Below are 15,253 nucleotides of genomic sequence, written 5' to 3'. Positions count from 1 at the left end.
AAATGTTGAATTTATCATAACGATAACGATCGAATTATTTATTCATCCTTTTTTGCTGAGATAGAAAATAAAATACTTTTTGAATAGATTTATGAACGCGATGAACATCGTCTCTCCTCTTCCCTACCGATCGTGCCTCCGTTGCACTATCTCCAGTTAACTTTTAATCGTAAGTTTCTAAACTATAGTTTTGCATTTTCAATGAATCAAAATTGTGGCGATAGCTGGTGATTACTTACCTTTGTCATGTATCCGACTGTCAAATTTTGGTATCGCGTATTTGAACTGTGGTATTTATCATAACAGACGTTGGATGTAATTGTTAATTATAATATATAGAAATGGTGAATGTAGAGACTATACAACAAAATTATCCGCTGCATTGGCTGGTGTGGATTAACAACTATGTAGAACTTGCTAAGGAGTTGTCTACAAATGCGGTTTGTAATGATATCGTATAATTTCGTTTAGAAGAGTATTTATAATTATTGTTATGATATGTGTTAAATAATATATCAATATGTATTACGTAATACATAGATATTAGTATTACTACATGGATACTTAACATTAGTTTCAGATATGAATACTGCATTTTGCAAAAGTTTAATAAACGAAGAATTTCTATATTTAATCAAAAATCAGAATAATAGTACGATAAAAAAAATAATATATTATCTTTCATGTTTATGTCATACATTTTTTACTTTGCTGTAGTATCTTCATTTCGTAATATATAACACATACTATTATGATCTATAATACAATCAATTAGACTATTATATATAATCGTATCTAATAAATTAATCGTGTATAAGTGGAAAATAAATATTGACTATAGATTATCTAGCGATTTTATACAATTTATATATAACATCTTATGTTAAAGAGATATAATATAAAAGTTTTAAGATTAGATAATTTATTTTTTTATTCAATGAATCATATAGTGCCATATATTGACATATCAGATGAATATTTCATAGTTCAATAGCTTTTGATAATGTTAGAAATTTTAATGGAGATTTCTTATATATTTCTCAAAAAGACTTCTGAATCCTTATATGGAAATCTTGTTCAGAAGCCTTATTTGTGTGGTGGAGTATTTTATTCATGATATTATACGTACTAAAAATATATATACATTAATCTAATAAATTGATTTTACTCCAACCTATTGAAATTCACAAAGTAAATATTTTCTGTGATAGATGTAGTATATATATATATATTTTTTATATTATAGCATGATATAGAAAAACATGATACTCGTGGAAGAACACCTTTAATGTTAGCAGTAACTTTAGCTCGTACTGACTGTGCTGTGGTTTTATTACATCATGAAGCTAATGTTAACACAGAAAATACTCAAGGATGGAGCGGTAAACAATTGTAGTTTTAATAGTTTATAATACAATTAAATTGTGTATAAATATATATTGTTTTATGTATTTGATTCAGTGGTTCAAGAAGCAGTTGGAACTGGCAATCCAGAGTTATTACAAATGGTGCTTGCGCGTAGGGATTACCAAAGATATTGTAATCGTGTTGCAGGTATTCCTGAATTACTTCACAAACTTAAGCAGGTTAGTTTTTTTTATAAAAATGCATTAATGCTATTTATGCGTGTCTTTTCTTTTATATTATTTTACTTATATTATTTTTATTTATATATTTATATTATTAAACTGAGAAATTAATTGTTCTACAATAAAGTAATATATCGTATTAGTCACGGTCAAAAGGTAAAAATAAATGTCATAGCATATAAGTAGTATGATGACATAATCATCTTTTGCCATATTTATTTTTATTATTATCACTTCCAGGCACCCGATTTTTATGTAGAAATGAAATGGGAGTTCACTAGTTGGGGTAATTATCTAGCAAAATTTATTCGTGCATTTTAAAATCAAAGTTCAAGGTATGCAGTTAAACTTAAAACAAGTTGTAAATTTGTTCTAATAGTTTTTTTATCTTTATCTCACTAGTTCCTCTTGCATCTCGAATGTGTCCCAGTGATACATACAAAGTTTACAAACAGGGTAGTAATGTAAGAATCGATACTACTCTATTAGGATTTGATCATACAAATTGGCAACGTGGAAATCGAAGTTACGTCTTCAAAGGGCAGAGTAAGTGACTTTATATATACATATATATATATATATTTATTACTTACTTTATAAGTTTATAGAAAGTAACAATAACAACTTCTACTATATTATGAATTACTCAATTACTTTTTGACTTCTTTTTTTCTTTTATTCTTTATTTACTTTTTATTTGTTTATTATTTACCGTCTATATTCAATGCAAGCTGCAACAAATGCACCTTTGGTACTTAGGTGTGATCGCAGTTATGTATTCACCATGATGGGACAACAATCAGGTGACAGTTGTTTTGTTTACAATCTATGTGTTGTGTACAACATTTTGACAAATCTTGAAAATGTGTGGAATATACATTCTTGTTGATTTTGCATAGATGCTTCTGTTTAATTTTGGTACTTTAGTTTATTATTTTGTCCAAGTAGCTGTAGTCACATTGGAAAACATTATAATAAGTTTAGTACATTATAGCATAATGGAGTTATCATTGCTTTATTATTTATTTGCCACTAAAAGTAGTTATCAAACTTTATGAAAAAACAAGTATATAAATAAACAAATAATAAGTTATATTTGTATATATTGAATATACTGCTGATCTACCATATAAATTCACATTATTGAATAATTCGTAAAATAATTGTTTTGATCTTGTTTATTGTATTTATTTAATTAAATTCATGAATTTAATTGTTGGATTATTTCCAGATGATGGTGCAACAATGATGGAGGTAGATCATGAAACAAAGAAGGTTTATGTGGAACATATGAAACTTCTTAGCGATGATAACATACAATTAATGGAACCTTCTGAAGAAGGCATTTTAGCACGTCTTACAAGTCCCATAGTTACTACTTACATAGATACTGATAAAATTAGTTTTGAACGGTAAATATTTATTGTTGTACGTCATTATAATATTAATTATATTTAGAATATAACGTAATAAATTATTTATTATATCTATATATATGTGTGTGTATATATACTGCTAGCAATAAAGCTGGTATATGGGGCTGGCGTTCAGATAAAACTGAAATAATAAATGGACATGAATGTAAAGTCTTTAGTGCAAGTAATGTAGAATTAATAACAAAAACACGATTGGAACATCTATCAGATGCTGATAAAGTAAGAGCAAGAGCGCCACGCACACCTCTTCAATCCTTTCTTGGTATCGCGGAGCAACAACATGAAAACAGTAACGCTACAACCAGTGTAATTATTTTTTTTCCTTTTTATTTCTAACAGTACATATACGTATAAGATTCAGTAATAACATTTTTATTGTTTATTTATATAGCAAGAATACAATAATGTTGGTAATCTTTGTAATATAACACCTGAAGAATATTTTGATCCAGATGTTGATTTAAATGGAAGAGATATTGGAAGACCAAAGGAAGTTAATACAAAAATACAAAAATTCAAGGTACATTTCAATTAATACCAAAATAGTAACTTAATCTGAAATAAAATAAATTCTTACATACATCTTATATCGATTCGATTGTAGGCAACTCTTTGGCTTAGTGAGGAATATCCATTGAGTTTGCAAGAACAAATTATGCCTATTGTAGACTTAATGGCAATATCTAGTTCACATTTTGCAAAATTGAAAGATTACATACAAATGCAACTACCATCTGGATTTCCTGTTAAAATTGGTGAATGTTTTTACCTATTTTCATGAAACAACATAGACAAATTATTATAAAATATTGCTTTGTATATTACAGAAATTCCTTTATTTCATATACTTAATGCAAGAATAACATTCGGAAATATATTTGGTTTGGATCAAGAAATACCACATGTAGGACATCTGCAAGAAACAAATCGTATGACGTGCTTGGTCGATGATACTTGTTTCGAGCCTCCTACGGGTTATATAAAACTCGGTAATTAGGTATTTCTGGCCAATTTACATTTTAAATACATATATAAACATATTGTACATAATCATTTATGAAATTAGGTGCTGAAGTGCGAACACAATTCAGTATCGAAGAAGAGGACGATTTATTACAATTTGCTATACAACAGAGTCTACTAGAAGCCGGAAGTGAACGAGACGAGGTAAGAAGTTGTCTCTATGATTTTCTTTCTATTCTTTTTCTTATGTATAACTCATTACTTTGTAAAGGTTGATATATGGGAGGCATTGAGAGCGCAAAAACCATCTAGACCAACAACACCTAATATGTCAACAGAGGAAGAAAGACAACTTCAAAGGTATGTACAGAAATTGACTTAAATTTTATCCTATTTCATTTATTCAAAGTTATACGTTCTGTAAGTATATTTATAAGGCTAATAATAGTGTACTCTAATTGATTATTATCAAAATCTTATTTCATGTCGTTTTTTTACTAAATATAGAGCCATTCAAGCTAGTTTGGTACTATATCAAGAAACTACTGCTAGCTGTGCAGACGGACGTAATAATATAGATGAAGCAAGAGCTAAGGAGGAAGATGATAGTGATTCATTAGAAAGTACAGCAGAACAATTACGTCTAGCATTAAAACTTTCAGAACAACAGCAAATAGAGGAAGAACAACGACGATTGTTAGAAGAAGAAACATTTCGACAAGTGTTAGAATTATCCCTCACGGACAAGTGAACTTTTACAATCAATATGATGGTGATTTAGAAATTAATTACCTGATACTTCCAAAATGAAAATTCTTTCTGTCTCATGGGCACGAGACTGTTGAATAGAAAGAAATATTTCCTATGATCCATAGATAAATTCCTTTGAAAAATGATAATGTTACTTACAATGAACGTTTGTTATTAAAATATACAATAATGAAGGTCAACCAGTGGAAACAATGTACTATTAATTAAGTAAATGAATAATTTAAATTATGTTATTTATTCCTTAGCTACATTTTATATGAAATGAAAGTGAATAGTATAACAAATTTAGTAACAAAATCCAAAAACTATGAGGTCTTGACAATTACATCTTTAAAAAAAATGTGTGTGTATATATATATACATGTATATATATACAAACGCACGTTTCATACTCGATTAAATCGCAACTAGAAACAATCATACAGTCCTATTACTTGAAAGTATATAGTGTAAGTTACAATCACCGTCACTATTTAAAATAAAAGGCATGTAATTCTCAAGTCTTCAAAATCACTTGTTTTCACCTTTCTCCTAGTATAACTTAAAATATTCTATTATTATGATTCTAATTAATTTGTCTTAATAATTACGATTATAATTATTAAATTACGACACGCTATTACTATGAGTAAGATAACACCAATAACTTGAAACAGAAAATATGAAAACAAAATTCAGTTCGATTTTAACATGTAAAAAATCATCCATTTTAGTAGTATAACAATAGCGGGGATTTTATTTGAATTTGTATAAGAAAAAAAATATCAATATCAAAACACAAAGGTGAAATTTGACAATGAGTTATAAGACATAAATACAAATATAAGAACAAATATCAAAATATGTTGTGATAAAAATATATTTATATAAATAATATAAAGAAAAAAATAGAATTATTTTAATAATAGGTTTCATTTAATGTTGCAGATATATGTTGCTTCCAAATATTATGAATATTTATATAAATGATAGATACTAATGCATGATTTAGCTGTTTATCATTCAAATTCTGATTGTGCCCTGGAATAAGATTTTATTATTAAAACATTATGACTTGTATTTATTTAAATTAATTAAAGCGATACGTACCTTTTAAATATAACACCAAGTATATATTGGCTTTTTGCATAACGTTGTTCATTTTTATGCGCCCGTTGATGCCATTTTTTACGAACAGCATTCCAATGTACTCTGTGTTCTCTTAACAATACTTCTCGTGATTTGAGAGATTGTCCATCCTAAAAATATTAATTAAGTAGTAGTTAAGAAACGTACATATTATCAATATATCTATGTATATGCAATAGATAGTCTACATTTTAAATATGTAACATTATTTCTACATGATTAAATTTTCCTAAAATTATTATCATTATAACAATTGCTTTTTATTTACTTACATAATCTAACTTTAATTCTTCGTTTTCAGGAATTATTGGAGATGGTATACGGTTTCTTGGCATTGCCTCTTCGCAAGGAAAAGGAGTTGGTAAATAATGAACATCTCGTACTTTTCCAGTTACATCTAATATATTACGATGATTAATTTCAATAAGTATTTCAGGACTAGGACTACGTATTCTAAATGGAAACAAGAAATTATATAAAATTCATTTTTATTATAATAGATATATATTTAGTTGTATACTCACTTTGGAATAAGAGTTGGATTTCTTGGTTGATTAGCCATCCAAGCTCTGCAAATAGGATATAACGGTGTATCCTCTTGAAACTGAGCTAAATCTACACTGCGATCGAAAAGTTTCATCACATATGTATGGTGAAATGCTGTATCCATTTGTACTTGTCTACGCCGTCTTATTTTTCTTGGTTGATGAAAATGGAGAGATTTTGTCCTGTACATGCTGTCTCTATTACAAAACGAGTATTTTAAATTTAAGATCTTATATCTTTATAAGTAAAAAATAAATTTTACATTTTTCTCATATGATGTCTGTAATCTTGAGTAGAACTTTCTTCGCTGGAATCTGCAGATGAACCAGAATCACTATGTTGCAATAATTCTCGTAAAGCTCCTTTCAATCTATCTCTTGCAATAAGAACATCACTGTCTCCTGTTATTTTACATATAATTAATAAATTTATCTCTTACACAAATATATATGTAAGAGACTGCAGTACTGCAGATATTTCAACGACTTCTTAGGTATCCGCAAAAGCAAATATTACAAATTTTATATAAATAATACCTATAATTGAAAAATATAATATAATTACCTATCTCATCTTTTATTTCTACTTTAACACGACTTGGAGTAAGCGGTAGAGGTTGAATATTTCGTTTCTTTCCCATCTAAGTATAAAAAATATATTGCAACACAAACATCAATTAAATTTTTATTACATCCTTATTTCTTACCTTTTTCAAATGTATATAAGTGAAAAGCAACTGTGCTATATGCAGAATCTAATTGTTCAACAATGACAAATTTATTGCAATTACGTTAATATTGATAATTAACAAGAAAAAAAGAAAAAGTACATTTTTGCTTTTTGATGATGCTTAATCTTAGCTGAATGATTTCAAATTTCTAATATAATTATACAAATTACAATAAATGATCTTTATTATTTACATTATTTCACAGGTATAAAGCTATGAGTACAAAATCTATGAAGAAATCAGAAAATTGAACACATGTCTCCATTAATTTTCATCACTTTTTTAATAGTGGTTTCTATTATTGATCCACCAATCGAAAAGCAAGATATCACTACGCCATCTAACTTTTCAGTATTGAAATAGAAACATTGTAAAATGAGCTTTAGGAGACTTCATTGACACATGTGCTCTTTAACAGGACGTACATAACCTTTGTTGTCTTTGAAGTGTAATAATCTTTTTTATAAAACAATGGGGAAACAAAAACGTCCAAGACGAAAACCGCATAAAGAAAATCCCACAGGATTTGTATCGACTAATCATTTCGAAGAAATAGAAGATTTTACAAATGTCGACAAAGAAGAAGCATTGCAAAAAGTATACGAGGAAGTGAGTTTATATTTATAACTAATTATTATTAATTATATTTATAATTAATTGCTTGTATTTTTTTTTAAATATTCTTTTTTTTCCATTAAAATCATGTATAATAAAGAGTTCTATTTATAGATCGTTAAGAAAATAAAATATCTTATATTGTAGGTACAATCTTCAATTTTAGAAGAAAAATTATCCGGTTTGCAAACATTAGAATCTATGTCTTGTAGTAAAAGTATGGCTGAACGAATAGCCATGGATGGTATTGCTAAAATTCTTGGTCCTTTACTTATTGATCATAGTATACCAGTAAGAGCTTCTGTTGCAAGTACTTTGAGACATATAGTTGAGAATGGTGGAGAAAAAGCTTGTACAAAATTTGTTAATGACGATATCATGACTCCTTTATCTACTTTGTTTAAAATAGTAAGTATATCATGATATTTTTATTAATATTTTTATATTAATAATATATTATTAGGATTACAGAGAATGGCAACCAAAGTTGGATTGTGCAATAAAAGGAAAAATATGCGACGAAAAAGAAACATTTATTCAAGCTATTACATTGCTTTGGTCTTTATGTGAAAATAATGAAGTAGCTATCAAGCATGTAAATGAATTAGATCTTATGTCAATTTTATTACCATATTTTGATATTGCCACGTATGGAACAGAAATAAGTATTGTGGTAGCACAGTGTATACTTGCTCTATCAGAGGATAATCCCATTGCACTTGAAGAACTTAAAGAATATGAACAAAATTTATTGAATTTGTTAAATTTAAAAGTTAATGATGACATATCATCTTGCGATATGGTATTATTAAAAACTTTAGTAAGTGGTATATTAATGAATATAAATAGTCATACTGAAAGTAACAAAATTCATATAGTTAGTCAAGTTATAAATGTTTTATCAGAAACACTGGTTATAGATAACATTAATTTATCATGTAATTTGTCTACAACTTTGTCAGAGGAGAAAGAAAAATTTTCTAGAGATACTCAAAAGAAAATACGAGAATTCAGAAAGTTACTTGGAGCCCAACAACAAGCATTAGAGATTTTGACTAATTTATGTTCAGAAGATCAAGAAAATGAATTGTATTCTGAAATAGATGATTCTGAGCAAATAGAGGGTGAAGAACCTATGGATGATGATGAATCTACTAGCAATAATTTTTGTCAATTAATTTCGTCATTACCAGTAGAACTGATAGAAGTTATCAGCAATTCTAATTTGTTAAAAAAAGTTTGGAATAAAACTACAGATATAAACAATGTGATTCGTGAATCTTTTTCACAGAGCATTGAAGGAAGAACACTTTTAAAACAGATTCATTTATTGAGATGTAGAGCATATTTATGTTTACATAATTTTATATCTACTTTAGATATTAGTATATTAGGTGGTGTGGAAAATTTGTACAGGTGCATAAATTATTTTCTAATATTATATTATTACTATTAAACATTATTCTTTAATATATATGTTTTGTATATAGTACATGGTGTGAAATTGGAACAATTGTCTTTAAAGATGCAGATATGAATGATATTGAATTATTAGAATCAGCAACTGCTGCTTTGAGGGCTATTCTTCAAAAACTGACAGAAGTACAGGCAAATACATTTTCCAAATTGACTGTAGCTGATATACAACCAATGTTGAATGGAGAGAGACAGTGTCCAAATGCAAATATTCGTGTTAATTTAATAAGGATTTTAGGAAATTTAGCTTTGATTATATCTAACAATGACAATTTACATAAATATGATATAATGAAGGTAAGAATTTAAAATTATTATAACGAAAGTAATTCATGAAAAGTAAGTATTTTACTATATTTTATTTTATTTTATTTTTTTTAGCACATAAGTGTATTTTTATTAGTAACTTGTGCAACTGAACCTGTAGCATGGGTTATAGGAGAATGTTTGGATGCATTAATGGATATATTTTCTGAAGATGAGACAGACAAATTAGCAGGAGAGATTCAATTAACGGTTAAATTACGGGAACTGATACCAATTTTTAAAAATAAGGTAGGAATTGCATTACTATTTAAATAGAAATAATAATTTACACGAAACATTAGATATATCGATTTTTTCAAATTGAATAGGTTCGAGAACAGAAAAAAGCTTTAGGAGATAACGTAGCAGTGATATCTACGGTAAATACGAATATTATACGATTTATAAAATATAAAGAAAAACGTATAAAACATTTGAAATGAACGAAAAAGAAATTATATATTGTATATATATATATATATATTTAGAAAAAAATAAAATTTGTTTTTGGCAACTCTAAACAAGAAAAATAAGATTATTGATTACCCCTGATTTTATAATGGTTAACGCTAACAATGAGTACAGGCATAATTTTTAAACGATTTTGATGAACAAGGTTTTATTTTAAAGATGAAGGTTCAAGCGAGGACATTTCTTTTTTGACTTTTGGAAAAGCTTCTTTTTTTTTTCTTTTTTTTAAATCGTGCTAAAAAATGGTGTTTTTTCGACAATAATTCATCTATTGATCATGGCCGTTGCCTTCGTCTAATATCAACAGAAATAAACTTCTTCTCATATCGACATACGCTTCTGTCTTCGCAGCCGCGAGATTAAGTCCTACGAAGAATTACGTTTCGATCTTTGAAATATCCTGATATAGACACAACCGGTCGTGTCTCGAGTTATTTGAAGCTAACGGTGTCGGACGATGGAGCTTTCCGTAAACGTGGTCTCATCCACTTCCTGTTTGTTAAGAAATCTGAAGTTCTCGAAGTGGAAAGGCATCTTAGAACGCAAATTTTATAGTAGAGTCACCGTTAGCCTGTGGGTCTCCAGATGCAGCAACCTCCACGTGGTGAGACCTGGGTCGGAAGTACATGCATTACGTCGAAATCTTATGAGATGCAAGTACTACCGAGCGAATGGCTGCATATTTTAATATATTTACAAACCATATTTAATCCAATTCTGACTAAACATTAAAGTACTAACACATTACACTACTAATAATACTTGCACAAATAAATAAATTAGATATAATTAATTCTATGGCATGGATATAAAGTATTTAAATTTGCGAGTAAAATAAAAAATAATACATATAATAATTATATAATAATATAATTTTACTATTTATATTATATATTATTTTTATAAAAATCAGTTCGTTTTCAGAGTAACCATGAAGTAAAACTATCTATATCAATTCCACTATCTTTTCTCGTACTTTCTTCTATAAGAATAGTTCTCTTCATATTTTATTATTACTATTACTATAATGATAATAATATATAATATAATAATATAATAATAAGAATAATGACAAGAGAAAAAAAAATATATATATATATATATTTATGTTATATAAAATAATATTTTATACATAATTTTACACTAATGTTCGTATCAATTATATTTATTATTCTTTATGTATTAATATCGTAAAATAGATGCTTACCGTGCATCGTATCTATCACGGATTACTGCAACAGGCCCGCCACCGTTAAAGAAGAATATAAATATGAGAGAATGAAAATTGTGAGTTCACAGCCTACTAGACTATCTATTTTAACTCACACTAACCCGATCGTTATGCTACGTACGAGAAGAGTATAGCTTACACAAGCTTATAGACTGATATGATAGCGTATGGCGAAGACAGATTCTTCGCTTGCACTTGTAGTAGTTCATATTTTGTCCATATCTGCCGCTGAAGTCATAAACGCTTTTAGCGAAAGATGATGAATTGCCTTAAAGATTTTTTTGTTTAACACGCATACGCACAGACATACATATTATATTTATATAACTAAGGTTATATAGAAGTGAATTTTATTTTTTACAATTTATATGGTTTAATAATATCTGCTTTACTTTGGGTGAATGTTTTGATGGTAAAAAAAATTAATGAGGATGATACGAAAGAATTGAAATATTAATATATGATGAAACAGCGAATATCGAATAGCGCGTTTTTCAATTTTATTTTTTATCAATAAATAATTAAAAAGAAAACATCAACAAAAAACTATACGTAAAATGTAATGGTACAACCAATAATGCTTATAATCACATGATAATCGTATGAAGATCACAATCAATATTATGGATCCAAAAAAAGGAAACACTAGCTTCTAAATAGATAATACATAAATATGTAATTACATATTTAATTATATATGTGAGATTAATATAGATAATTATCACAATATACATTTTAAAGCACAAAGTAAAGGCACATAGACTATACGATTAGTTTTATCGCTCGACGTATTATGAATTTATCCATTTGTTCTTTCATTCATCGAGAGTTAAAGGTACACAGAAGTTATATAATTACCAAATTTTTATACAATTTATAAAACTAAACGTGTTCAGACAGATTTCCCTCTCTTATCAGAAGATTCAGAATTTCTGCTTCTTTCTCTTGGAGCAATGGGAACTTCGAAGCCATTATGACTCAAGGAGGCATGTCTTCTAGGTTTTGGTATAGGATTCACGTCATCCAAAATTTCTGGTCTTTGTCTGATGGGTTCGGAAATGTGTAATTCGATAACTTTCACTGGTTCTTTAGGTGCTTCGACGGGTACGGGAGAATCTGTTAATTTGATAACATGAATATTTTTTTGTTCTCTAGGTAATTCTTTAAACTCAATCTTAACACCGTCTTTATTTACTTCGTTATCAACCATGTTTTGAAAAAAGTGTCTGCGATTAGCTAGAATGGATAGTCGAGTGTTGTTCGAAGTACGATCAGCTGCAATATCGTCCGAAGTTTGGTCCGTTGAATCTCTCGATGAATTTTTCGATTCTAAAGCTTGGATTTGTCTTTCAATTTTCTTTATCTCCTCTTGAACGGAAAAACTGTCGGATCGTGATAGTCTGTCAGCAGAATCTTTTCTTCGAAGACATACATCCAATTCTTCTTTCGAATTTATTTCATTGACATCTTTTATTATTTCCACCTTATCCTCTTCCTTTCTGCAATATTCAATATCAATATCACTTTCCTTATTCGTTTGATTTTCATGACTGGCTGTCTCTTTGTCACTTGCCTCTTTGATTTTTTCCTCTTTTTGAACGATATCCGTCTCTTGTTTTTGTTCAACGAGCGATTCCTGATTTTTCTCCGATTCTATTTGTACAACCCTAATTTTTGCATCCTGTTCGTTTTTCGTACTTTCCGCAATAGATTCTTCGACAACAGACTTTTCAATAACATTTTGTGTATTCGTTTCGTCTTTAGAAATTAACTGAACACTACTTTCTGTATTTTCATTCGAAGTTTCTACCAATTCTTGACTCCTTTTTGTCATTTCATCGATATTCTCCGTGACTCTACTGATATCGATCGGTTCGGTAATTTGTAATTCCACGTTCGTAGTATCCGGAGTTTGTTTGACATCGCTTTCCTATAAAAACAAAAAAGAGGAAATGATGAAAAATCATTGCGATGAATTTTTCGCGCGTCGATGTTTATTGTACATCTTAATTTTTTGAAACCCCTTGTAGTAGGCAACAACTTTACGCTTATGCAATGCGTGTTGTATATCGTAGGGGGTTTAACAAACTTCTTTCTGGCAGATGGCACTCGCAAGCGACATTATCGACGTAGGAACTTCATACAGGCGGTATATTTAATAATCGACTAAAAAATGATACAGCAGTTTGCATAATTCTTGTATCTACGTTTCAATTAATTTCAGAGATGTTCAATCTTGAAATTATTTGCTATGTCGAGATTATAAAGATTTATTTGAAATCATGAGTAACTATACCAACGTGTTGATTCAAGAGCTAAAATTAAATTATAAACGAAAGTTAAAATAGTAACGTGACGACAATGACGCGACGAAAGTTTCATTTTAGCCAGGAAGTTCGTACAACATTCTTATTTTGATCATAATGTTTCGATGAAACATTTTCGATTCTTCAATTTTACGAACCCACCTCTGGAGTTTCCAATTGTTCTGTGCGTCGTGGTGGCTGTGGTGCTCTACGTTTTTTTCGTCCGTAGCCACTAGCGGTACTACCAATGGACACACAACTGTTTATAGATATATTTGATCTTCTTACGGAATCCTGTCCAAATCTTTTGAAAACATAATCTTCGGGAACATTCTCGTTTTCGTCTCTCAATGTAACGTCGGCTGACCTGCTAGTCTCTTCTTCCAAATCCAAATTACTCATGTTTAGCCTCTGCGATGATCTGTTGCCAGATCTTCGGCTGAACAAAGAAAAAATACATTCCAATGATTGAATAGAATGAGTCACGTATTATCGTACGATATTGTGTTTGATATCTTACATTGGCGGTACCGGAGTTCTTTCGGAAGATTTTTCACGCAACGTAACCGTTCCATTTTCTTTCGATTCTTTATCTTCAAAATTCAATGGTGGTATCTTGTCTGTCGATCTTGGACTGACTTGGCCAAATCTATATAAAATAATTTTTCAAATAATTAATAAAAATAATAAAATAAATAAATAAATATATATATATATATCAAAGAGAGAAGACATTATGTCGTTCGAAACGACTTCTTTCTTTTTTCGAACCTTCTAGCTGGCGCTTTCGGAGTAAGATCACCCATAATGGACGTCGTTGTGTCCTGAGGACTCCCATCATATATTCTGGCAGGATCTCCATTCACGGTAAGACTAGAACTATATCTGGAACCACTGTCCAACGTGTATTTTCTTCTTCTCACCAGAGTTCCCAAGGCTTCGTCAAATTCCTGCTGATCTTTCGAAATTCGTGGCGGTGCAATTGGCCTATCAAAAGGCTCTCTTTTGTACGTCGACGAAACTATAAATTAAAAATTTATATAACGCAGAGAACGATAACTCTCGATTTGAATAATTTATAATACTGTTATTTGACGAATTATATATTTGTATGAGTATATTTATATACGAATGTACCCGTTATAATCGTCGATCTTTTCTCAGGTTGATCCGATTCCTTTCGTTTACCAAAGAGTCCGTTCCTGCGAAGTAAAAATAAATTAGAAAGATTATTAGGAACATTGTGGAATCTTTAAAGTAACAATAGATAGGGTTTTTAATAGGCAACTTAGTAAACAACAACTAGACAATGCACTAGGAAAAAAATACGTTCAATGAATTATCGTTAAGCGTCGTATCTAAAAATAAAGTCGTGACATAAGTTCGAACTTCGATTCGATTCGTCATTTTTCCTTCGAATGAGATTTGGATCGTTCATTTCTTGTATATTTGCGCGATGATAATTATGTCTGATAACCGCGAGAAAATAAAATATTCTTATCTATTGAAAGGCGAATTCCACTTTGGAAATATTGTTGGTTATAATCGATAGAAAATGAACTGTTTGTACGATTGCAACAAGAAGGAAATCTCGTTGAAAATAATTTAACAAAATAATAAAAAAAATTAATGCTCTCTCTCTCTCTCTCTCTCTCTCTCTCTTTCTCTCTCTCTCTCTCTCTCTC

General features: G+C 29.2%; 4 protein-coding genes across 6 annotated transcripts in view; 2 read left to right on the top strand and 2 right to left on the bottom strand.

Annotated features, from left to right (window-relative positions):
- Nucleotides 1–149: 149 nt before the first annotated feature.
- LOC122629742 (ankyrin repeat domain-containing protein 13D) lies at nucleotides 150–4,987 on the top strand. 2 transcript variants are annotated; one of them, XM_043813507.1, is made up of 14 exons: nucleotides 150–440; nucleotides 1,247–1,382; nucleotides 1,462–1,586; nucleotides 1,830–1,875; nucleotides 1,992–2,135; nucleotides 2,321–2,392; nucleotides 2,821–3,001; nucleotides 3,109–3,331; nucleotides 3,417–3,545; nucleotides 3,630–3,780; nucleotides 3,853–4,014; nucleotides 4,092–4,192; nucleotides 4,260–4,348; nucleotides 4,496–4,987. In XM_043813507.1, exons 1-14 carry the CDS (start codon nucleotides 342–344, stop codon nucleotides 4,737–4,739), a joined length of 1,902 nt encoding a protein of 633 aa, XP_043669442.1. In that variant the 5' UTR covers nucleotides 150–341; the 3' UTR covers nucleotides 4,740–4,987. The 2 variants fall into 2 exon arrangements, with proteins under 2 accessions (XP_043669442.1, XP_043669448.1); XM_043813513.1 differs by lacking the exon at nucleotides 2,321–2,392 and having other exon boundaries at nucleotides 158–440.
- On the bottom strand, nucleotides 4,976–7,435 carry LOC122629791 (protein lin-37 homolog). The gene is made up of 7 exons (XM_043813572.1): nucleotides 7,140–7,435; nucleotides 6,998–7,073; nucleotides 6,696–6,834; nucleotides 6,412–6,630; nucleotides 6,160–6,340; nucleotides 5,849–5,997; nucleotides 4,976–5,779 (listed from the first exon to the last, which is right to left on the bottom strand). The coding sequence occupies exons 2-7, from the start codon at nucleotides 7,071–7,073 to the stop codon at nucleotides 5,758–5,760; spliced, it is 786 nt and encodes a 261-aa protein (XP_043669507.1). The 5' UTR covers nucleotides 7,140–7,435; the 3' UTR covers nucleotides 4,976–5,757.
- Nucleotides 7,436–7,549: 114 nt separating this feature from the next.
- LOC122629730 (HEAT repeat-containing protein 3) lies at nucleotides 7,550–10,043 on the top strand. The gene is made up of 6 exons (XM_043813504.1): nucleotides 7,550–7,772; nucleotides 7,926–8,186; nucleotides 8,242–9,194; nucleotides 9,269–9,551; nucleotides 9,636–9,809; nucleotides 9,890–10,043. The coding sequence occupies exons 1-6, from the start codon at nucleotides 7,635–7,637 to the stop codon at nucleotides 10,001–10,003; spliced, it is 1,923 nt and encodes a 640-aa protein (XP_043669439.1). The 5' UTR covers nucleotides 7,550–7,634; the 3' UTR covers nucleotides 10,004–10,043.
- A 1,891-nt stretch (nucleotides 10,044–11,934) lies between these two features.
- Nucleotides 11,935–15,253, bottom strand: part of LOC122629718 (CUE domain-containing protein 5-like) — a 10,549-nt gene continuing 7,230 nt past the window's right edge. Inside the window, exons 3-8 of one of the 2 annotated variants that reach the window (XM_043813492.1) lie at nucleotides 14,706–14,770; nucleotides 14,340–14,589; nucleotides 14,089–14,217; nucleotides 13,731–14,007; nucleotides 12,458–13,192; nucleotides 12,204–12,378 (exon numbers count right to left, since the gene is read on the bottom strand). In XM_043813492.1, the coding sequence (XP_043669427.1) occupies nucleotides 12,340–12,378; nucleotides 12,458–13,192; nucleotides 13,731–14,007; nucleotides 14,089–14,217; nucleotides 14,340–14,589; nucleotides 14,706–14,770 (1,495 nt within the window). In that variant the 3' untranslated portion in view covers nucleotides 12,204–12,339. Of the gene's footprint in view, nucleotides 13,193–13,730; nucleotides 14,008–14,088; nucleotides 14,218–14,339; nucleotides 14,590–14,705; nucleotides 14,771–15,253 lie in introns of both variants that reach the window. The other variant, XM_043813483.1, reaches the window with a different exon arrangement.

Source organism: Vespula pensylvanica, chromosome 1, assembly GCF_014466175.1.
Source record: "Vespula pensylvanica isolate Volc-1 chromosome 1, ASM1446617v1, whole genome shotgun sequence".
Taxonomy (NCBI): domain Eukaryota; kingdom Metazoa; phylum Arthropoda; class Insecta; order Hymenoptera; family Vespidae; genus Vespula; species Vespula pensylvanica.
Note: the sequence above shows the minus strand (reverse complement) of the source record. Positions and strands in the feature narration are given on the sequence as shown.